The sequence below is a fragment of the Thamnophis elegans genome, chromosome 4, assembly GCF_009769535.1.
Source record: "Thamnophis elegans isolate rThaEle1 chromosome 4, rThaEle1.pri, whole genome shotgun sequence".
Classification (NCBI taxonomy): domain Eukaryota; kingdom Metazoa; phylum Chordata; class Lepidosauria; order Squamata; family Colubridae; genus Thamnophis; species Thamnophis elegans.
Genome location: NC_045544.1, coordinates 125,232,092 through 125,256,865, shown reverse-complemented (window position 1 = coordinate 125,256,865; position 24,774 = coordinate 125,232,092). Strand labels below are relative to the sequence as shown.

Here is a 24,774-nt window from a genome sequence, read left to right as displayed (position 1 = left end):
CTGCCTTCTTTTTAAATGTTGCAAATTCTTTCTGCCCAGAATCTTATGCAAGAGGCTTTTTTGAGCAATCTGTAGGTCTAAAGTACAAGAGGAGGTTTTCCTTTGTGTCACAACCACTGCTGTTTGATTGGAAATGACTTGCTGAAAGAAGACTAAAGGACCTCTTGATTACTGCAGGTTATTTATTAGTCATATAGCCACAGATGTTGCAAGTGCAATACAATGGATGTAAGGCAAGATCCCATCTACCCAAAACATATTTTAGAAAGCAACCTATCTCAAAGGTAACAACCTTTGACACATGGAAAATAAATACACTAAGTTGACAGACTTGTGCATCACAATCAATAATCATAAGCTCAATGTATGTGCCTGCCCTATAGGGCCAGCTATCCCACTGATCAAGATTCACAACATCTATGGACATATGTGGCCATTCACTCTGTGGCTATGGAAACTCTTTTTTCTAGATTTGCAGAAAGCAAAACAATTACAATTGTAAAAAACCATCAGATGAGGACTAAACAGTAGTTAGACACATGCAAAAAGAATAAAACATGCCGTCATATATTTACAAATTACAATCCCATTGAAATTAGTTATATATAATAAACTACAAAAACCCTTAATGTTAATTAACAAATTGAACACAAACTAACCAAAGGAGCTAAATCGCAGGCAAATAACATCCCTCAAACAAAATACTAAATGGAAGTGAAAATTCAGAATGTAGGAAAAATACTATTATCAGGACTTAAAATGGCCAAGAATGGTGCATGAATGCAATTCTTACAACATACTTAAACTGGCTACTGAATTAGCCTGTTTTCTGGATCCAAACAATACGTTTGAGTCATATACTAGAGGCTCATTATGTTCATGGTATTTTTGGTGATAGATGAGAGTGAAAGTCGTTGATTGCTCAAGGAAGAAATCACATTCCAATCACAACTGGCAAGGCTGGCCATTATTATATAAACTAGACCACTATTATATAAACCACCAACAAAGTCCATTCTGCCCCCTACACTGATGATATTACCAAGTCTGGTAATGAAACATCTGCAGGAAAACAATCTATGCTCAGAGAAACCAAGGTATGTGAGTTATAAATACTCTGTTTAAGCAGGCTAGGTGGGCAAAACGTACAAACTCAAGGGAAAGGAAACTTAACTGATTTAACACTAAACTCTATTCAGCATAGCTTTACCCTCTTGATACAATAAGAGACTCTATGGAAAAATGTGTAAGAAGTCATCAGTGCTAAATTCTATGTGCAATTATAATTACATACTGTAGAGTTGTAATAGCCACATGCTATTATTCTATGTTCTAAAGTCTTCTCTGTAAGATTGGTCAAGCAAGCAGAAAAAGGCTCATACTCTCTGAACACAAGAGCTGCCTGCAACTAGACATTGTTTGCAATAACTCTTCCAAAAACAGAGATCCTCAGACAATTCTTGGTAAATAATTCAAGTTCTTTTTAGTGATGGTAGCAAAGACGAAGAGATAAATTCCTCCTTTTCTTCCTCACTGCATTTTTTTCTTTGTGCTCTCAGAACAACGAATCAGAATCAAATCTTTACTGGGTCTCGGAGGAATTACAGGCTTGGTTTCATCGTTCTCATTTGTTTCCTCTATATAAAATAAAAGGGAGGGGAGGGGAAAACAGCCTTGAGATGAATACAGCAAAACTTGTACAACATTCCAAACCAACTTCCTGATTTGTGGTGGAGAAAAGCAAGACTTACTTTCTTTCAGATCTGGCATCTGTAATGGTGCAAACCTGAGGGTCATTAGAGAATTAATATCCACAGGCTTATTTTCCACCATATTAGAGTAGGCTAATATTGTGTGCCTATCATGTCAGGTCAATATTCATGGAAATGAAGATATTTGTATCAATAAAAGGAGAGGAAAGGACCTTCTTAGCCAGTGTTAAATGTTTGGGTTAGTGTGTTCTCAACCTTTAACCCAGAATTAAATATTGGGTTAGTGTTGCCAACCATGGCAACTTGAAGATGAGTGGATTTCAAATCCCAGAATTTCCCAGCTGGGTGATTTTGCCCAACGTCCAGTATCTTGTTGTTTGAGCTATACACTCATATTAAAAAGAGGAAGTAATCAAAAACTCGAAATTCACAAAGGCGAGTGGTTTTCTTAACTTTGGCCAGCGGTGGTATTCTGCCAGTTCACACCTGTTCGGGCGAACCGGTAGTGGTGGTGGTGCAAGGCTCCGCCCACCTACCCAGACATCATCACGACCTTCTGCGCAGTGCAGAAGTTCTGTGCATGCCCAGACGTGCTCCCGCTACCAAACCAGTAGTGAAGAAAAAGAGGATATCATTACTAACTTTGGCAACTTAAAAATGGTGGACTTCTATTCCCAGAATCCCCCAACCGGCAAATCACCAGCTGGGGAATTCTAGGAGTTGAAGTCTACCCATCTTCAAGTTGCCACGGTTGAGAAACACTGGGCTTAGGTGGTCAGAGGCATCCTTTTTGTGTTTTGTCACCTTTTCATATTTAACCTATAGAGATATAATAATAGTAGAATAGGTAGAATAACTGGGACATATAATAACTTGCTATTTCACTTCTGCAGGAATTGCTTTGCAACCTGTAATTGCCTTTGGCCGTTTACTTCTACCTGTGATGTAACTCTTCCGCTTGTTTTTCTGTACCACTCCATACCACCTGGTGGATATCTCAAGAAGCGGGGTTGCTAAGCACCCAGCCCCCTCTGTTGCTAAACACTCAACCCCCTTGTTCCTTGCTGCACAGCTAATGGTCCTGGAGGAAGGCAAGGAAGGCATGGGCTACGGACCAGAATTGGTATTCTGAAGGTATAAAAGCACGCCATGCTTTCCCCAAGGTGTGACTATTCCTTACATGCATTATATATGTACTTTATTTACAGTCACAGACCAAAACACGAGTACCACAAAAGAGACATAAGGGAATTGATCATAGCATCATAGCAATCAGTCACCAAAAGCTTAACTAAGGGAAGTTACAGCTTCTCCTCTAATGGTTACAGCTCTTAAGAAAAATTTAGAAACCTGAGAGGCAGTGGTGGGATTCAGCCAGTTCGCGCCAGTTCGGGAGAACCGGTTGTTAACTTTCTGAGCAGTTTGGTGAACTGGTTGTTGGAAGAAATCATTAGGGCAGAGAACCGGTTGTTAAATTATTTGAATCATACCACTGCTGAGAGGTGACGTATGGGGAACCATCTCCAAGGCAATATACAAGCAAATTACAGCCATTAGGTCTAGAAGGGACGATTTCAAGAAGTGACGGTAACTTAGATCTGTCTGTGTTATACATGGGGCAAAATAGAAGGACGTGCTCCACAGTTTCAACCTCGGCTCTGTCACAAGGGCATGACTATTCCTTACATGCATTGTATCTGTATGTTCTGGATATAGTTTCACCCAGTATTTTGTTTTGGCCATAAACAAAAATCTGCTTCTTTTTGCAAGCCTCGTCTCGAGTCTTACTCTCTTTGGCATTTCAGTGGCTCAGGGAAACATCTGGGACCTAACAAGCCACATTAGGGATTTTGGAAGGACATTTTTCCAAAGGTCCCCACACTTACCGATAATACTGGGTTTTGTCAAGATTTTGTTCTTCAGCTTCTTTCTGCTTTGCATGTATTTCACGCTGTTCCGCCTATACGTCTCCTGGCTGATCTGCTTGCGACTTTGATTATGGATGCTCTTGATGTTGCCAATGCTAGAACCTGCCCAGTCATCCAAAGGAAAAGAAATCATCAATGAAACTATACGCACATGAATAACAATCCTAGAGTCTGCTAAGCCAGGTTTCTCCAACCTGGCATTGTTGTATGGACTAAAATTCTCATTGTTTTCAAGCAGAGTAATTCCCGTATATTTTCCTGTAAAATCCCCATTGGTTCCATTGGCTGGGGATGATTTTATCTGCATCTTGCATTGAGAGAAAGATTCTTCAATCTCTTCTTCCCAGTTTTTCGATTATGGAATTGTATGCAATTGGCTAATTTCCCAGGCTTAAAACCTCGTCTTTTCTTTGTCCCGAGAAAATATGAATTTTGCTTACTGCCTGCTGAAGTAACCAGCATTTATCTGAGCCCCTGATTCAGAGATTAGTCTTGGCAGGTTCCTGAGAATGTCTACTTATGGCCAATGGCCGAAGTAAACAAATTCTTGATTTACATTTACGTCTAGGGGCTCCAAACTGATGCTAAAGAGAACTCTCTCCATTTTGTCCCCACATGAACCTGTGAAGTAGGCTGGGCTGACATTAGGTCTGCCCAAAATCCCCCAGTGAGTTTCCAAGGCTGAGGATGGATTTGAAGTTTGGTTTCACCAGTCTTAATTCAACATTTCAAAACAAACAACAAACTTCCAGAGAGCCCAGCTGTACTTCGTGGTGGTGCTGCCTTATTCCTCAGCTGACTGTTCTCGGTCACGTTTTCCTCTCCTGCTTTCTGCAGATACATTGAAGGATAGTAGCCTGTCATCTCTTCCTTCCTAAGATTTAAGAAGACCATTTTATTGACACATAAACATAAACAAACAGAGATAGTTTGAACTATGGTCACACGACATAGCAAGACCCTTCTCGGAAAGATGAAGTCTACCTAAACACTGATGATGCTACCTAGTTGGGTTCTAAAACATCTGGAAGCCAACAACCAAACTCAGAGAGCACCAAAGACTCCACAATTCAACCTTGAGCTACATATATTCTCCTCTATTGGTACATCATGCTGAGCTAAATTTGTCCTGCTCCAGGGCTATCTCCCACACACCGATTAATTCAGCTCTGAACTTAATGCCGTGTTGCAATACATAGGCACTCATCAAATGACTATCAGCTGAGACTTCCTCTTTTTAACACCTGTCACTTCTGAAGAAGCTTCTTGGATGAGAAACTAAACATCTTCAAAGAAAACCCAGAAAGTCCAGTTGCCTATTGAAAAAGCATCCATGACCTGGATGACTGAGAATTTCCATAGACACCTGTCACTTCAGTTTTAAGGGCCTCTTTGAGGCTCTATCTGGGTATTTATTCTGTTTTGACTGAACTTGCCTTTTAAGCATCACATTCATAGGGTGGGTTGCTGCCAGTTCAGCCTGGTAGTGGAATTCAGGCCTGGGTCACAGAACCGGCAGCAATCCAGGCCTGCCACCCACCTCAACTGGTTCCTTTGCCGCTGCTGGGAGCCACCAACTTGGTTTTTTAGTGACTGCGCATGTGCAGTTCACTGTAAATTGTTCTTCACATGCGCGAAGAACAATTTACACTGAACAGCACATACACACACGCAGCGCGCATCTGGCACACAGGCGGGTTGTGAACTGGTGGTAAGACCAGCAGCAACCCACCCCTGATCACACTGAAAGTACAATAATGTGTGGACATTGGACAATTACAGTTCTGTCTTCGTGTGCTGTCAAAGGTATGGAAATCAACCACTGCCCTGCAAAATTTCTATCAAGGGTTTTTCCCAGTCTACCTCGGAATTAACCTAGAACTTCTGCACACCAGGCATCCCTGTGCCTCTGAGTTATGACTAAAGACGAAAGACTACGCTCACGAGTTTCGCCATGAAGCACTCCAAACACATTCACAAATGACTTCATGCATGGGAGGGAGGAAGAACTCAAAAAACGTGAAGAGAAACTGAAGAGAAACCAAACTGGAGAAAATTGATTTTGACAGATTCATCAATGCAGACAAGGGATTCTTGGATCTTAAAACAATTAGACTGGATTTAGGTCTGTGGAGAATTTCAATCAACCAGGTCATGGTTGTCCCAAAGGTGCTTTTTCTGAAGGGGGAACTGGACTTTCTTGGGGTTTGTTGTTGTTGTTGTTTGAAAATATCTTGGTTCTCATCCAAGAAACTTCTTCAGTTCTTCAGAAGTGAAGCTTTTTCAAAGGGGAAAAATACCCCAAGAAAGTCCCCTTGCCTTTTGGAAAAAGCACTTTTGGGACAATTAGGCTGGATTCACACAACTTTAATCTGGGAAGCTCAAGGCCCATTTCAGACTGAACGCCAAGCTCTCGAATTGCCCAAAAAATTAGAAAGAAGGGGCTAAGCTTCATAGCATTCTGTCAGATCACCATTGGATTGAGGCTCCGTTGTGAAAACATCTCCTCAACAAACAGTAAGTGGGGCCACCTTTCCACAATTGGAAAGCTGGCATGGATGAATGCCCTTCCCACATTCAGCTGCAGGAGCCTTCAATGAGGTGTCCTCCAAGCAAGTTAGGACTCCGGCAACTAGATTCCCCAGTCAGAATTTAGAAATTTGTCTCTGTGCATTTGCAAGGGAACAATTTGTGAGAAGTTCAAGGAGAGAACATCTCCATTGCTTCCTCTGAAAAGAGTCATCCTTAGACAATCATTTTATAATTAGTGTGATAGATATTAGGATAATAATATAAATAGATATGAAGAAATGGAAAATTAGACTTCGAATGACAGTAATACCGGTATTAAATATGCATACAAGTATGATTAGCAGTGAAATGTTACAATCAAACAATGGGTGATTAGACTCACTCTCTCTCTCTCTCTCTCTCTCTCTATCTCTCTCTCTCTCTCTCTCTCTCTCTCTCTCTCTGTGTGTGTGTGTGTGTGTGTGTGTGTGTGTGTGTGTGTGTGTGTTAATAGTAGAATTATATGGATTGAAGGACTGGAAAGAATATGAATAGATGTACTTTAAATGTATAATTGATTGTGATTGGTACTAAAACTGTATACTAAGATATTGAATAATGAATGGCTGAAGCCTTACCTGACTACCCACCAACCATCAAGCAGTTTATGGATAACTTCTACGGTTTCTCCTTCCTTCATGGAAATCTCATCTTCCTGAGCGGCTGTGTAACCTTTTCGGACAACGTAGAGCTCACCTTGCGAGAAGAGAGTTTATTTGATTGATTGATCAAATTTATATGGCTATCTCACAAGAAGTTATTTGATTTGATTTGATTTATTATGTTTGTATGTTGCCCTTTTCCCCCGAAGGGGACTATTCTGAACTGAAACTGATATCAGGTGCTCCAAAACATTTAATTGCTTTCATTCATGTTTTAAATTTTGATTTCCCTCAGCTACCCATTTTATAGATTGGACTGTGGAGGGTGGAAACCTGCTTATGCATCCAAAGCGTAAAAGGTAAAAAGAAGGACGAAGTCAAGTTAGAAATGAAATAAACTCAGTCACATGATCAAAATATGGGTGCTGGGCAACCAGCATGTATTTATCACAGTTGCGGCATCTCAAAATCACATGACTGCCCTTTGTGACTTTCGCAAAGCCAAGAGGAGAAGCCAGATTCATTTTAACAACTGTGTGATTCACTTAACAACCATAGGAAATCACATAATGTCCGTGGTAAAACAGGTCATCAAATCAGATCTGACTCAATAACCGTTCATTTAGCAACAGACTCTCCAGTCTTATTTATGGTCATAAGCTGAGGACTACTTCTACTTTCTAAAGCTAAACTGGGGCTTTCATGGTCCTTAGACTGAGGACCACTTCAAATCCAAGAGTAAAGTTTATTTACCTGCATAGTTGGGCTCCTGGTCTTCAGCTTCATCTGGACTATCCATTGGTTCTAGATAAGCAGCTGGTACCCAACCTCGTTTATTCTTTTGCTGACAAAACCACCATCCTGAAATGAATAACCAAAAAGTGGAGGTCTTCTTTCACTGAGCCAAAGGTCCGAACCACAGATAGTATTCAGCAAGTTCTGACCAATTCTGGAGAATCGGTAGCGGAAATGTTGAGTAGTTCGGAGAATCGGTAAATACCACCTCTGACTGGCCCCATCCCCATCTATTTTCTGCCTCCCGAGTCCCAGCTGATTGGGAGGAAATGGGGATTATGTAGTAAACTTCCCCTGGAGTGGGGAGGGAATGGAGGTTTTACAGTATCCTTCACCTGGAGTGGGGAAGGAATGGGGATTTTACAGTATCCTTCCCCTGGAGTGGGGATGGAATGGGGATTTTACAGTAGCCTTCCCCTGGAGTGGGGAGGGGATGGAGGTTTTGCAGTATCCTTCCCTTGGAGTGGGGAGGGGATGGAGGTTTTGCAGTATCCTTCCCCTGGAGTGGGGAAGGAATGGAGATTTTACAGTATCCTTCCCCTGGAATGGGGAGGGGATGGAGGTTTTGCAGTATCCTTCCCCTGGAGTGGGGAAGGAATGGGGATTTTACAGTAGCCTTCCCCTGGAGTGGGGAAGGAATGGGGATTTTACAATAGCCTTCCGCTGGAGTGGGGAAGGAATGGGGATTTTACAGTAGCCTTCCCCTGCCACGGCCACAAAGCCATGTCCACATAACCGGTAGTAAAAAATTTTGAATCCCACCACTGATCTGAAACAACGCAACATGGAGGGAAAAATGTAGCCAGCTATTTTCTTACCACTCTCACTCTTCTCCACCACATCTACTATGTCCCCCACCTTCATGGCCATCTCAGTGGTAGAGTTCTTCTCATAGTCAGCAATCACACGGTAGGTCTGTAGGATGATGGGGCCTGTGATGTCTACAGAAAAAGAAGAAACCTTTGGAATGAGAAGCCCCCAGAGGACCCAGTTTAGCCAACATTTAACAGAACGGGATTAGGGAAAGGTTCACCTCACACATATGTGCTTGTTGTTCCCAACTCTAGGGGGTGGTGCTCATCTCTATTTCAAAGCCGAAGAGCCAGCACTGTCTGGAGACATCTCTGTGGTCATGTGGCCGGCATGATTAAATGCCAAACACGCATGGAACGCTGTTACCTTCCCACCAAAGGTGGCCCCTATTTTTCTACTTGCATTTTACATGCTTCTAGGTTGGCAGAAGCTGGGACAAGTAATGGGAGCTCATTCCGTTATGCGGCGCTAGGGATTTGAACCGCCGAACTCCCGACCTTTCTGATTGACAAGCTCAGTGTCTTAGCCACTGAGTCACCGCATCCCTTTAGAGCGGGGTTAGCCCAGAGGTACTAGAAGGGAATGGGATCATCTCTGATTTGTGAAGATTCCTCTCTTTCTTCCCCATCCCTTTTTCCTTGGCAGGGTTATCTCTTCAAATTGCAAACCTGAGGGAGGGACTATCTTTTTTTGCAAGGGGAAATATTAGTTTATTTCTTTAGTTTGTTTACCACAACATGTGTTATTTTGTGCCACTTCAGTTAAAAAAGGGAATCTAAGCATCTTAAAGGAACAGCAGCACACATATGGTATGAAGAGTTTATTTCCAGAAACAAAGAGATAATTTCCAGAGCTAGTAAAATGAAGAGATTTCACTTAACTTAAAAGCTAGCCTTGAGCGTTGACAGCTTTCCTTTTTAAAAGCTTTTCCCCATGCTCTTCTTCTTGAAATGCAGGTGTCTAGTCCTCATGATAAACTAGGAATTAAAACTTCCTGAAAGCGATAATAAAATCCCGCAGAAAGGGCAGCCTAGAGATAGGAATCCTTCACTGGAACAGGTCCGAAGACCTATCTCATCTGGCATTCTGCTTTACCTCATTGTGGGCACCTGATGCCTTAGGGCCGCGATGGCAAACCTATAGCACGTGTGCCCAAAGTGGCATGCACGGTGTCTCCTGTCCCTCTCAGTGGTTAGGGTGCAGTACTGCAGGCCACTTCAGCTGACTGTTATCTGCAGTTCAGCGGTTCTAATCTCACCGGCTCAAGGTTGACTCAGCCTTCCATCCTTCCGAGGTGGGTGAAATGAGGACCCAGACTGTGGGGGCGATATGCTGACTCTGTAAACCGCTTAGAGAGGGCTGAAAGCCCTATGAAGCGGTATATAAGTCTGCTATTGCTATTGCTATTGCTATTGCTATGTATGCAAGGACGACAATCAGCTACCTTTGTGTGTGTGGCAGTGCCAGAAACCAGAAGAGCTGGTCTTCCATTTTCCGGAGTGAGCATGCGCGCTGGCCAGCTGATTGGTGTGTGAGCATGCACAGCAGCAACCGGAAGACTGGTCGACAGGCATGCATACGTTGGAAACCAGGAGTTTATTTTCCAGCCCGCACATTCTCCCTGGGCAGTTCTCCTCCTGGTCACAGCGCAGACGAGTGCATGTGAAGTGCTCACTTTTCAGCACTCGGTGCCGGAAAGGTTCTCCATCACTGTCTTAAGGGAGCCTGGATTTGGTGCAGACACACTCTAGCACTCTTCCATTCTCAACACAGAAACAACCAACTTAGGAACAAATGGACGAGATAACAAAATTGTTCCTCTTGACACTTCCATTGCCTTACCTGTTGCAATCTTCTTTGAATCTTTTGGCATCAGGAATGTTTCTGGTTTCCTGGGGCTGCAGGGGGTAAGGACAAGACTTGTTACTATCTCAAGCATTACCGATTAGCTGCCAATGTAAATGAAATAGCCTTTAGCAAACCACTAAATAATTTCTTATTCCTGTTCTGACCTAGGCTTCCCCAGAGCATGAAGCAAATTCCTTGCCCTGACCAAAAAAACACACCCCCTTTTAATAATTGACTGTGAATTCTGCTCATTCACCTCCAGCAAATTCTTTCAAGGGAGGATTCACAGTCACAGACCTTATCCGGCTTGGAGAGCTGCCAGGCCGATATCTACAAAACTTGGCAAGGAGTCTCAGAGAGTCACGAACCAATTAAGCGAACTAATTGTCTCCTGCAAACTCCACTCCCCTTTCGCTCCTTTTGCTTATATATCCTCTGGGATTGATGCTATGGTGGAATAATGAGTGATTTTTAATATATTGAATAATAACATTTAGTAAGGGATAACAAACACAAGGTGCAGTGAAGTGTTATTTATGTTTAAATGAATTAACGGGAAAATGTAAAAGGAATATGAAATGAGGCTAGTATTGTTGAAGTTGGAAGATTAGAACTTGTATTATTATTGTTAACGTTCAATAATAAAAATTTAAGAAAGACTTGACCCAGTCAATGCACTGTCCACAAAATATGTATGTTTATACTGGGGAAAAAATATTAATAAAAAAAAAGAAAACAACTGAGAATTTATACAAGGGAAAGTTCCCTGGCTGCTAAGCCATTTGCATTTTTTTAAAAAACCACATTGAAAGCAGTGTGGTACGATCTCTCATAAATTTGCAATCAGATTCTCTCTCAAAGTCTTTAAACCATGGTCAGTGGCTGCAGCAGTAGCTGAAGAAAGGAAAAGGAAGTGGTAAGTTCTAAACAAAATGCAAAACTTTTCAAATGGCAAGTATGTAGTTCCACAACGCTACTGTTTCCCCCTCACTCGCCAGTCACATTTCACCAGAGGAAAAGACACAGGGGAATATATCCAAGCTCCCTGAGACTTTGCATTTCCACTAGTTGCTGGCTAAGGAAAGGAAACAGCAGAAAAACCCTTGTGCGCGTTGCTCTTTATCAACTGAGCCTCCAATCGATAAAGTGCAAAATTCAAGGTGGGCCAAAACTTTCAGTCTTTGGATTATATTTGGAGAGGAATCTGGCGATGTAAAGGAGTGAAATACAGAGACATAAAGGTAAAGGTTCCCCTCACAAATATGTGCTAGTCGTTCCCGACTAGAGGGGTCGATGCTCCTCACGGAACGCTGTTACCTTCCCACCAAAGGTGGTCCCTATTTTTCTACTTGCATTTTTTTTCGAACTGCAAGGTTGGCAGAAGCTGGGACAAGTAACGGGAGCTCACTCCATTATGCGGCACTAGGGATTCGAACTGCCAAACTGCCGACCTTTCTGATCGACAAGCTCAGCGTCTTAGCCACTGAGCCACAAACATAAGGACACCCATTTTCCCCTCTTAAGCTTCCTTGCCCCAAACACTTCTTGGTTTTACTGTTTTGGATTGTGGCCTTCAACCCTCCATGAGTGCTCTGGGGCAGCCTTCCAAACTAATAAAAGCAGATTCATCTACAGGCCCTGGAGAAGAAATGAGGCAATACATTTGCAGAAATAATTTGCCCACGAGCTCTGCAGAGCTACACTCTTGCATCACACACAGGGTGGGGCAGGGAGTGGTTAGAATTTTTTGTTTGTTTCATCTTTGCAATTCCGGCTTCGCTGCAGGACTTCCCAAAATAAATGTCCTCAGGCTCTCAGATTGCAAAGCCCAGGGCAATTTCATGTGAAAAAGTTGATACATAAAATAAAAACACTTTATTTGGACAAGGCTTTGTTTGAGCACAGCCACCCTCCAGCTCTGACTGTGTTCCTGCAATGAATAACTTTTAGGGGATTTCCTTCCTGGTTATCCTCCTTAACTCCCCCAGCAATCTTCCTATCTATATCTGCAGAGGTTGCATCGTCCTTTGGGCCTCCAGCCTGCCACATATTCAAACATATTCTACTGTGGGAAACTGGGAGGAGGGAGTGTATGAGCCTTGGAGATGTGTAGCCATAATAACATTCTTTTGCAGAGAGTTAAGGTCGCTTTGTCCTTGCACTTGGACTGACCTGGATGGGAGGAATCTTCCTTCGTGACAGTGACTGATTAGGCTATGAGATGGCCATGTGAAGGACCCTGGGCAGGGTCTTGAACTTTCAACTGGGTGGGGGAAAACCTGGAAGCTTTCAGATTCAGGTTTTCCCAGATGTGCCAGCTTGGCTTCTTTAATAAATTGGAAATTTGAGGAATATCTAGCCTCGGGTTCTTATTTGATTGAGGATGCTATCTGGAACCTTGACGCCATTCCCTATTGTAGTTCTTCTAGTTTCCATTTAAATACCTGTAGTCACACATTGTGTGGTTTTGTTTGATTTGGGCTTAGTGTTTGCATGAATTCAGTCATTTCATGTTGCATATGTATATGCGTAATCTGGGATGAAGCCATGATTGTAAGCTACTGTGAATGGTTTACCATATTTATCAAGCAAGATTTTATAAGCATTGGTTCCATCCAAAACATGGATAGTCCCAATCTGTGCCAATAGTGGGATTCAATTTTTTTTACACCTGGTTATGTAGGTATGGCTTGGTGGGCGTGGCTTGGTGGACGTGGCAGGGGAAGAATACTGTAAAAACTCCATTCCCACCCCATTCCAGGGGAAGGTTACTGTAAAATCCCCATTTCCTCCCGATCAGCTGGGACTTGGGAGGCAGAGAAGAGATGGGGGCGGGGCCAGTCAGAGGTAGGATTTACTGGTTCTCCGAACTACTCAAAATTTCCGCTATCAGTTCTTCAGAACTGGTCAGAACCTGCTGAATACCACTTCTGATCTGCATCTTCCAGAGCTTGGCCAATACTCACTGGTTTGCAGTAGATGGGTTCAAATCATCTGGTCTGACTTTAAAGAAGTTTAAGATGTGCACACAACGGGAGATCTTGCGTGGAAGATTGATCAAGGCGGAGAAATATTCAGATAGAGTATTTTGCCGGTTTTCAGTGGAGCGTTGGCTGTCAAACCAGCGTGGAGCTAGAGAGAGAAAGGAATATACATATATATATATATATAAAAATATCTCAGGTGTGGGTCTTTATCCACCTGTTCCAGAATACCCAAGTCTAAACTGGTGTACTACTTCCCCTAAACCCAAGACAGATATTTTGCTCCACATTCTCAAGTCTTGGACGTTTCCCCCTCTTTGTGTGTTTTGAGTTTCCAGCAAGAGAAAAGGAAGGGAAAAGGAAAGGTAGGAGAAAGGAAAAGAAAGGAAATCAGCTAAACCCTACAAGGAATGGGTCACCTTTCAGAAATGCCATAATTACATTCTACAATGCAGATTGTGAGTTGAGTGAAATAGAAGAGCTTTGAGGATGTTTGTCAGACCTGCCTCGACTTGGTCTTTTAATTAAGAAAGACCCTCAACTCCATTTGTAGCGAAAGATATACTTTACTAAAAAGTCAAATGGATTACAACATAGCAAAGCCAGAATTGAAGTTCACGCACCAAATCTGTAAGTTCAATTTTTTTCCCCTCCTAGACGCTTCCCGTTGATGATCCCCGTCATTATCCAATCAATTTTGAAAGTGGTCATGCATTCTTCTTCCAGAACGTGCCTCTAAGAGGCAAGCTTCTTCCCGTCAATTTCATCAGTTTCATTTCCCCCACAAGCATTCATCAGTTTCACTTTCCCCTTCCTGCCCCCATAGTTCATGGCAGACTGACAGCTAGGGAATGCAGAGTTCAAGCATATGATGGCAGCTTGACAAGATTCCTAAGTCTGAGTTCTCTGGGCCATAAATACAGCTTGTTTGGCTTGGACTTGGCTTGTTATATGAATTCCAGTTCTGGCTTTTATGAATGTTTATGGTGTAGGAAGTTGTGTAAACCCAACAGAATGTGGTTAATCAGCAAACCACGATTAAGTAATGGCTTAGAACAATAGTTGAAAACAGGTCTCAATCAACGCTCTAAGGCTGAACTTCCCAATAGTCTGTCCCTGTCAGGAGAGGCTAGAGCAGCAGTGATATTCCAAATCTTTTCCTACTGGTTCTATGAGAGAGCACTTTGCATGCGCATGCACACTTTGCGTGTGCCTAATGCATGCTTCTCGCGTGTGCACAGCACTCAAAGACCATTCTCGGTGTCAGTGCTGGTGAGCTGAGCTGTTGTTTAGCTCAGCTGAGGTGATTGTCGCATGAATCAGCTAAGCTAAAAAAACAAGGGAATATAGGACAGGGAACAGCGGAGGCGGGAGGGCATGGCCAGCCAGAGATGGTATTTGCCGGTTCTCCAAACTACTCAAAAATTCCATTGCCAGTTCGCCCGAACCGGTCCGAACCGGCTGAATACCACCTCAGGGCTAGAGACAAAGAAAGCAGGAGAAATATGAAGAAGGAGCTCTCATAACTACTGATCTTCGATGACAGAGTGGGGTCAATACAAGGCAGTTTCAAGGCTGCTTGCTTGCAAGCATGGGATTCGGAAACCACCTGCCATCATTACTGACAATGTATGGCTGCTTGTCAGTTACTTGCCTCTGGCCCATAATACAACTTTTCCAGGAAATTTCTATATACCATGTTAGGTTAGTGTGCAAAAACCCAGAACTTGCATGCATATGCAATGATCCTATCATTCCTTTCCCCAAAATTAACGTAAACCTGGACACATCGTGAAAATATCAAAACCTTCCATTTAAGGAAGCCAGAAAATCTCTGGGAAAGATTTCTTTTGAAATCTATCATGGTCTCAGTTCCACTTCAACAAAGTTCCAGACATCTGGTGGTTGGAAGGAGAGCTGGCTTTTAAGATAGCCATTTCAGCCACAACAGGTCAATAATCCAATAATGTCAAAGATAATTCATTCATTAAAATGTTACCTTGTATGTAAGCAAATGGGGGGATTTTCAGAGATCAGGATGAAACCACTCAACTTTTAAAAAAAAAATTCAGTGCCTTTACAACTGGGAGCTAGAAAACTTAGGAAATCCCAACCAGTCACATAAACAAGTATAGACAATCTGATGCTCCAGAATGAGCACTATACCCAGTGTGCCCCAAAGGTGCTTTTTCAAGAGGCAACTGGACTTTCTGGTTTTCTTGGAAGACGTTTCACTTCTCATGAGAAGCGAAACGCCTTCCAAGAAAAACAGGAAAGTCCAATTGCCTCTTGAAAAAGCATCTTTGGGACAACCATGACCTGGATGACTGAGAATCCCTTTCTTGTAGACATGTCAATGAAGACTCAATCATCCAGGCCAAAAGTATCTAAAAAGTTGCCCTGATTTAACCTTTTTAGATATTTTCGTGTAGACATTTCATTACCCAGCTAGGCAACAACTTCAGTGCTAGATTGGCACAAGATTAGAACAAATCTTAGGGCGAGAGGGGATTTAAGTTTAATGTGCTGCCAATCTCTTTCTTTGTTACGTTCGACCTAAAAAACCTGGCTTCTTGGGGGGGGGGGGGTAGCCACAGTCTGAATTTTATATCAGATTACAAGAGCTGTAGAGTTTTATATGACTAGGAGCTCTGGTTAGAATGCAGTATTGCAGACTAACTCTGCTCCTGCCAGCAGTTCAATCCTCACTGCCTCAAAGATGACTCAGCCTTCCATCCTTCCAAGGTCAGTAAAATGAGGACCCAGATTGTTGGGAGCAATATGCTGATATTTGTAACCTGCTCAGAGAGTGCCGTAATGCACTATGAGTGGTACAAACATTATTGCCATTGCTCTACCGTAATTATATGTCTTTCAGATTTGTTAAACTAATTATAGAGTTAGGAGAAGTTATGCAGTAGAAAAATGAACCATATGGACCAGCAAGTAATTCTGTGTTATAAACCTAGCTGATTTCATTTAATCCAGAAGCAGAGAACCTGTAGCCTTTAAGCGCTTTTAAGCTACAATTCCCAGTAACCCCCACCAGAAGAGGAAGTCAAACTATTTTCCAAGGTCCTGAGGGTAGAACAAGAAGCAATGGGTGGAAACTAATCAAGGAGAGAAGCAACTTAGAACTGAGGAGACAGTTCTTCCGGACAGTTAGAGCAATTAATCAGTGAAACAGCTTTCCTCCAAGAAGTTGTGAATGCCCCAACACTGGAAGTCTTTAAGAAGATGTTGGATAGCCATGTGTCTGAAACGGTATAGGGTTTCCTGCCTAGGCAGGGGGTTGGACTAGAAGACCTCCAAGGTCCCTTCCAACTCTGCTATTGTATTGTATTATTGTAAGTAAATCTGGTTGCAACCAGAGGGCAACTTCATGATGGCCACATGTTGCCTTTGTCCTAGGCAATCAGGATATTAGTTGAATTGGTCCATTCATAGGCGCTTCATATGGATGCCCAAAATAGTCATGGATGGGACAAGGAAAACATATTTGAAATTAGCAGGTGGAACTAACCCATGTCAACTTCAACTTTCATCACAACTAACTGCAGCTACAATTAGGTTACTTACCTGACAAGTGAGGGATTATCCTACACTCTGGGTTAATTTGCCCAGATTCAATCGGAAACATTTCCTTCAAAATTTTCTAGCAAGAGAAAAGAACAAAAGATCAGTTTCAGAATCTAATTGAAAATCGAGGTCAATTCACCATTAAGTTCTCTATTATCTAATAGAACTGAAGAAAGTGCCTTTTTCTTCTCTATTGTTTTGACACCAGGAGTGTTGGGGTACTTTATGGAAATTTAATTGGCAACTTCCTGTGGGTTACTGCCTAAAAGTCTAAATAAGGATGGTCAATTTTCATAATTTAGCCATAATCTATAGCAGCGGTCACTAATTGGTGGTCTGTGGACCACTGGTGGTCCACAAGAAAATTTTGGTGGTTTTAAAAATATAAACAGCAATACTACATTCTCCTGATATAGAAATTGTAGCTTGCAAATAACATGGTGCCTCAGTATTTATGCGCACAATTTGTCTAAATCAGAAGAAAACAGGGACAATGATTTGCCCCGGACAGACAAAGACCCTTTCTTTGGGGTAAAATGTGGCCCAGTCAATTCTAGAGTTAAGGAGCAGCAAGAAGGATTTAGAAGACTAACTAAGCTGTATGTGAGGGGTCTCCAACCTTGGCGACGTTATGACTTGTGGACTTCAAGTCCCAGAATTCCTCAGCCAGCTGTGGTCATAAAGTCATAAAATCACTAAGGTTGGAGACTCTTGCTGTCTATGACACATGGAGTTCCTGGACCATCTATGGTAGCATGTTGGCCTCTAGAAGTGCAGGGAATACTTTGTCCCTGCTGACCAGCTATTTTCTATCCATGAGAAGGGACAAGGCTGGGTTCTCACAACCCATAAATCTTGGGCGAATGAACTACAGCTGCCATGTTCACCAAATGTGCCCTGCCCATTTTATATAATAGAGATCAACATTATTTACTTCAAAAGCTCTGTTACAGTGACATCACTGTAATTTAAAAAATAACTGTCTGCACATGTCTGGGAAATTCCTGTCCCTTTTCCCACGGTCTAAGCTGACACTAAGTTAATCAAGTAAAAATAGCAAACAGGGGAAAATCTTTTACTCAAACTTCCTCAAAAAAAACCCCACTCCCATAAGTTACCCAGACCTAATCCACATATTCACACTGGTTCGCACGAACAGGTAGGGACGATTGTCGTTGGCCCCGCAAACCGGTAGTAAAAAAAAGAAGCTTCCAAGGATTGTGCAGCTCAGCTGTGAGCCATGCAATCATCGGAAGCCTTCCCCCCCCCCCCACTTTTTAAAGCATTTCTTTCCTGCCTATTCGCCTATTCGAACCAGCAGGAAAAAAATGCTTTTAAAAGGGGGGGGTTTCCCACAATCGCAGGGCACAGATGAACCCTTTTTTTCATTTCTTAAAGCATTTTTTACTACCGGTTCAGACAAATAGATAGTAAAAAAAGCTTTAAAAATACAAAAAAGTTGCCATGCCCACCCAGTCACATGACACCCCCCCCCCACCAAGCCACGTACACCAAGTCACACCCAGAGAACCAGTGGCAAAAAAATTTAAACACATTCGTCCCTCAAGTGTCACCCTATCTAGAATAGCAATAGCAATAGCAGTTAGACTTATATACCGCTTCATAGGGCTTTCAGCCCTCTCTAAGTGGTTTATAGAGTCAGCATATTGCCCCCACAGTCTGGGTCCTCATTTCACCCACCTTGGAAGGATGGAAGGCTGAGTCAACCTTGAGCCGGTGAGATTAGAACCGCTGAACTGCAGATAACAGTCAGCTGAAGTGGCCTGCAGTACTGCACCCTAACCACTGCGCCACCTCAGTTTTTCAGTTTTTCTCAGTTTTATTAAACTTGTATGCCGCCCTATTCCCAAAGGGACTCAGGGCGGGTAACAGACCGATAGGGAAAGGGGGCAATACAAAGAAAACAAACAAGACAACAACAAAATACAAAAAACAGAATTTAAAAACTCCTCAACAGTCACAACAAATTTGAGTGGGGCTGGGAACTCATCAGCCCCAGGCCTGCCAGAACAGCCAGGTCTTGACGGCTCTGTGGAAAGCCTGAAGGGTGGTGAGGGTCTGAATCTCCACGGGGAGATCGTTCCAGAGGGCCGGAGCAGCCACAGAGAAGGCCCTCCCCCGGGGGGGTCGACAGTCGACACTGGCTAGCTGATGGAATCCGGAGGAGGCCTAATCTGTGGGAACTAATTGGTCGAAGGGAGGTAATTGGCTCTTAAGTATATGCATTTCCACACCTAGGACACAAGGTCCCTATAAATACAATCTTGCTGTATCCCATTTCTCTGCATCTGCCCCCAAAGCAAACCTCTTTGCTTTGGGGAATAAATATTTCTCCTTTCCTCACAGTGGTCTGGATTTCATTTGGATTTATTCCCGCACTATCCCGGCTCTAGTTGGAACCCCAAATTATTCTTCCGACAGCATTTTGTGCCAAATCTGCCTCCCAGCCCTGGATCGATTTTCTTTTCCTAGGAAATGGAACCAGGAACAGTCATAGGAATGTAGGAAGTTAGCACCCACCCTTCTCCCAGAGAAACGAAATATTCTAGGAAATATTAAAAAGGCAGAATATTATACCTCCCTGGATGAGAAAAGGAGAAACATGGAAGATTACATCACCCAGCAAGACTCAACCAAGCCTGGGACACAGATAACCTACAAAGTTACCCCTGCATGGCCCAATGGGAGTTTGACAACCAATCCAAATACAAGCTCAAATTCAAAAGCGCAGAGAGGGCATAAAACCCAGGGACTCTCAGCATCTCTGCCCCTTTTTTGCCCAGGACCTCAAACCATGTGATCCTGTTCATCATTAAACCATCTTTCCAGGCAACTTCCATGAATCTAGTGTCTTTTTCCCCACTTGGAACCCAGAAAGATATTTCTTCCAACAGGAAAAGAAAGGGAAATGAAGCATACAGAATCAAAAGGCTGTTCTTCTTGAAGTCAAAGAAAGTACTAAGAGCCGAGGTGGCGCAGTGGTTAAATGCAGCACTGCAGGCTACTTCAGCTGACTGCAGTTCTGCAGTTTGGCTATTCAAATTTCACCGGGCCAGGGTTGACTCAGCCTTCCATCCTTCCGAGGTGGGTAAAATGAGGACCCGGATTGTTGGGGGCGATATGCTGACTCTGTAAACCGCTTAGAGAGGGCTGAAAGCCCTATGAAGCGGTATATAAGTCTAACTGCTATTGCTATAGCTACCTTCCTAATTCTTTCAAACATGCACGTACACACTAAAAATACAAAACAAAACCCGGGCTATATTAAAAAAAGGCAGTAGTAACCAATTGCCTCTTTGTGGGTTTCCTCCACTTTCACAACAGGGGAAAGCTTCATGATTTCATAATCCCGTCCAAATTGGAAAGTATAAAAATTCCAACCAGCTGTATTTTTAAAAAAGAAAAAAGAAAACACAAGGCCAATCTTGGTATGGGAACTATCCAAAGGAGAAAAAGTCCCCTTCATCTTGACTGCCAGAAGTTATTCTCAGCTGGGCCTATTCAGCAAATGTGTAGGCTAAGGTAAAAAAAAAAACATATTAAGATATTTGGCTACTTTGGGGAGCCAAATATGTTGGAACTAAATTGAGGTAGCTTTGAGGACTCTGCCTGAGTTTATGCTCACTTCTCATCAATCAATCAATCAGAATATTTTATCTGCTACAACGTCTTGCCTATCAACGACTACTTCAACTTCAACCACAATAATACACAGGCAAACAATAGATACAAACTCAAGGTAAACTGCTTCAAACTCATTTGCAGAAAATACAACTTAAACAGAGTGGTCAACGCTTGGAATGCTCTACCTGACTCCATTGTTACAGCTTCAAACTCTCATAGCTTCAATCTCAAACTGTCTACCGTGGACCTCACCCCATTCTTAAGAGGTCCGTAAATGGAGTGGGCATAAGCACACCAGCATGCCTACCATCCAGGGGTGGGTTGCTAATCCCTTTCCAACCGGTTCGGTTGGAACGGGGCCGGCGGCGTCCTCGTGCACGCGCGCAGTTCACGCATGCGTCTTAGCGCCTGTGCGATGCTCCAGCTGCTCGCGGAGACTCACGCAGGCGCTGTATGTGCCATCCAGCTGCTCGCGGAGAATTGCGCAGGCGCTGTATGTGCTATGCGCCTGCGTGGAAGCGCAGAAGCCTTCAAAGACCAGTAAGGAGCGCGGGCGGGCGGGTGGGCCCTTCACCGTTCCCGGGAGTTACTTACTTCCAGGTTCACCGACCAACCGGTTCGCGGGGACCGCCGCAAACCGGTTGAAACCCACCCCTGCTACCATCCCTGTTCTACTCTCCCCATTTATCTGTATTTGCTTCCTTTGTTCATATTCATGTTCATACCTATACTTGTTATCTTGTACATGTCTGACAAATAAACAAACAAACAAACAAACAAATAGAATAGAGCTGGTCCTAAGATTCCTTCCCACATGGCTCTGGGTATTATGGTTGGTCACACAGTCAGCCAGTTGTTTAGACTGGTTTGGGCATTTTTGTCCACCAATCAAATATTTCCAAAGAACCTGGGATAGATATTGTTGTTTAATAATACTTATGTATCGGAAATCTGCAATTGGATTCAAAGCAGGGATGAAATTAAGCAGGTTCTGACAGGTTCTGGAGAACCGGTAGTGGAAATTTTGAGTAGTTTGGAGAACTGGCAAATACCACCTCTGGCTGGCCCCAGAGGATGGGGTGGGAATGGGGATTTTACACTATCTTTCCCCTGGAGAGGGGTGGGAAGTTTAAACCAGCCTTCCCCTGCCACGCCCGCCAAGCCATGCCCACAGAACCCGTAGTAAAAAAAATTGAATTTCACCACTGATTCAAAGTTTATGACTGGTGGAAACTTAATTCAAGGCATTATTATTTTCTCAACCTTCCCCATAACCTAATCTAATAATAAAACATTTAGGCAGCGGGGACCCAATCCATACTTACATGGAACTCATAGATCTCTGTGAACTTCCGATACACAACTTTTTCGGACAGATCCTGCCATTTCACCAGAAACATATAAACCTGAGAAAAGCACAGCATTTAAAATCAACAATGATTGTCAACTACTTGTTTTTCTTTTTTCTTTGACCTACTGATGATTCATTCATGTTCCGGAATATGAAAAGATTGTTTTATATTCTGGATGTATACTGTCTGTCTTACCAGCCAGGCAAGTTCTTTAAGATAATATATTGTGATTGTCTTGATTTTGGGCAAAACCTTTGTCATGGCATTCTAGTTATGGTAAGCTAGTTATATATTGGTTTGACTAAAATGTTGGCTCAGAAACTCTGGCATTTGAAGCACACAAGTCATAAAGCTACCAAATTACAAGACCCTTGCACCCCTAACCCTTTAGAAAAAAACCCCAGGGATATTCAGACTTGACAGCTTTAGACTTTAAGGTTTAGATAGGACTCTTAGAGGTGGGCGGGGCTATTGGTGAGCCAGCCAATCAGTGAGCGGCGGACGGGGCAAGCGTAGTGCGGACAGGCCTGGGGAGGGAGCTGGAACCGGTTCTAAACGGCACGCTAGATTTGTGGAACCTCTTCTATAGAAGAGGTTAGAACTGGCAGGAACCCACCCCTGGATTGATGGATGGATGGATGGATGGATGGATGGATGGATGGATGGATGGATGGATGGATGGATAGATAGATAGATAGATAGATAGATAGATAGATAGATAGATAGATAGATAGATAGATAGATGAGACAGAGGGGTTAAGTAGGCAGCTAGGTAGATAAAACATTAACACTCAAAGAGACATATCAATAGTTCTTCATCAAACCAGAGTGGGGGTTGCATATTAAAAATTACATATTGAGCAAGGCCACAAAGTTCAATCTTAAACCTTGTTCTCTCCATTTTTTAATTAATAATTTGAGGAAAGGGTGGAAGGAGTGCTTATTTCATTTGCAGGTGATAATTACAAACTTATTTGGATGGGCTGGTTAAAACATTTAGCTGCCCATCTTGTGTCAAACTCTGGGCAGCTCCAAATCAAGAATTAAAATAATACCAATAATAAAAACATAACACCCCCATTAAATCCATTAAAACCATAAACATTAACAATTTGGCACCAAAGTTAAACTTCATTGCATCCTCTCATCTATTTCATTCTGCCCTAAGCACTTGGGGAAGGAAGCTAAGTCTCGGTGCTTTTCGAAAGGCTAGGAGGGCAGAAGGCAGAAATAAAATGCAACTGCATCCTGGTAAATTTGAGAAGTGGGCTGGAAATAAAAGAATATATTCAGCATTAATCCTCAGCCTCAATTCCCGTGTCCAGTTGTAGGCCTCGCATTTGAAAGAAGAATCTAAAAAACTCTGATCGGTACAAAGAGAGTGACAAGGATTCTCAAAAGATCCTTGTTGCTCTCAATCGGAGTATGACATGGTAGCATTTCCTCCCCTCCAAATCCCTGCAGGAGTATCATAACACGGGAATCAAGACTCATTTTTCATCTTCTCAGTGTGCAAGGCATTCTTTCAGATACTTGAAAAGTGCTAGCATATCCCTTCTCCTCCAGTCTTTCAATGGCCTTCACTGACAAGAAGGCAGGTGTTGAATGTTTAGGAAAAATTTCCAAGGGATAAAGCACTTTGACAATGGAGTTGCAGAAGTGTGTGTTTCTCTTTCCAGATTGTATTCAGGTGGAGGCCATCTGGCTATCTGATTGGGATACTTTCATTAGGATTCTCAGCCAAATCTGGAAGTCGGGCTTCACAGCCAAAAATGCCCTATCCAGCTGTGTGCAGCACTCCTTTAACTGGCACACTGAATTGATCAATGTTCTCATTTTATGCACTACTACACTGGAGTGTAAGCCAAACAAGCGAGATAAGTTCATGTAGGTTAAGCCATCAAGCCATCTCATGAAGCTTAGAAATTAACCAGGTTCAGACTCTTGAGTGCAACTGTTGGGACTTTATCTGGCCAAATTAAGTCAGATGAACATTCTTTGAAAAATCCTCTCCCTTCACTATCTTGTATGTTTTATTCTGCTCCATTGAATTATCATTGTCTCAAAGATCTGCCTTAAAGGGGGAAGATGAAATAGCAATTTATAAGCATAAAACAAGCCCAATATTATCTGTTCTGATGTTTAGACTCCTATCTTGTTCCCTTCTATAACTGCCAAAATTTTGGATTAAACCAGAGACCTTTTAACAATGGAATGTATGTTTAACCTACAGAGTCTGTTCTCCCAAGACATTTTAAATAACTTTTAAATAACTTTTCTGAGCTATTAAAGAAGTCCGTTGGTTTCTTCTACTCCCAGCCCTCCAAAATTCAAATTCAGCTTCTTCAGTCAGGTTTTTTCATCTCCAAGTACTTACATAATGTTGGCTGGGGAAAAATCTCTTCTCAAATCCTAGCAATTCGATATGCCGGATGTAGATGATTGATTCACCCATCTCTGCTGCTGGGAACTTGTCCTTCGTGGTAAGAATGGTCCTCCTTGCACTTTTCTCTTCAACTATTGTGCTGTTCTGACTTCAGCTTTTATACACCACAAAAGGGGGAAGTCTGATTTTCCCGCATTACTGAGTCAGGATTCTACTTTCGATTTCCTCCCTTCTGCGGGTTTCCATTTGTTTGTTTGTTTGGCATTAATTTCTGTTCGCTTGCACCTGTTGGGGATCTAGGCCTCATCTCAGTCCTGCAAACGGGATTGGACTACAAAACCCTTTATGGTTTTCAGCCTCAGACTCCTGCAGGACCATTTATTGCAGTCAGCATCAGCCTGACCAGTAAGATCTGCCAGGAGAAACAGCTGCAAACCTCACATTTTATGGACGGTCGGATGGGGAGGTGAGGAGGTGCCATTTTTCTACCCCAACATGGATAATCTGCCTGATAAAGATCAGGCCAACTCCTGCTTTGCTGATTTTGCAGATGTTTTGA

General features: G+C 42.7%; 1 protein-coding gene across 1 annotated transcript; it reads right to left on the bottom strand.

The window, feature by feature from the left end:
• Positions 1 to 66: 66 nt before the first annotated feature.
• NCF1 (neutrophil cytosolic factor 1) lies at positions 67 to 24,333 on the bottom strand. The gene is made up of 11 exons (XM_032217055.1): positions 24,207 to 24,333; positions 21,803 to 21,883; positions 16,833 to 16,908; positions 13,236 to 13,401; positions 10,264 to 10,319; positions 8,427 to 8,549; positions 7,567 to 7,674; positions 6,790 to 6,907; positions 4,408 to 4,514; positions 3,599 to 3,742; positions 67 to 1,637 (listed from the first exon to the last, which is right to left on the bottom strand). Exons 1-11 carry the CDS (start codon positions 24,282 to 24,284, stop codon positions 1,531 to 1,533), a joined length of 1,164 nt encoding a protein of 387 aa, XP_032072946.1. The 5' UTR covers positions 24,285 to 24,333; the 3' UTR covers positions 67 to 1,530.
• Between the last annotated feature and the right edge of the window lie 441 nt (positions 24,334 to 24,774).

Bases quoted from the DNA above. Each gene is read 5' to 3' on its own strand.
- NCF1 (XM_032217055.1), bottom strand. From the start codon at position 24,284: ATGGGTGAATCAATCATCTACATCCGGCATATCGAATTGCTAGGATTT. The intron at 16,909-21,802 runs GTAAGTATGGAT...TTCTCTTGCTAG, and splicing joins CAGAGATCTATGAGTTCCAT to AAAATTTTGAAGGAAATGTT. The intron at 1,638-3,598 runs GTAAGTGTGGGG...TATTTTATATAG, and splicing joins GACAAAACCCAGTATTATCG to AGGAAACAAATGAGAACGAT.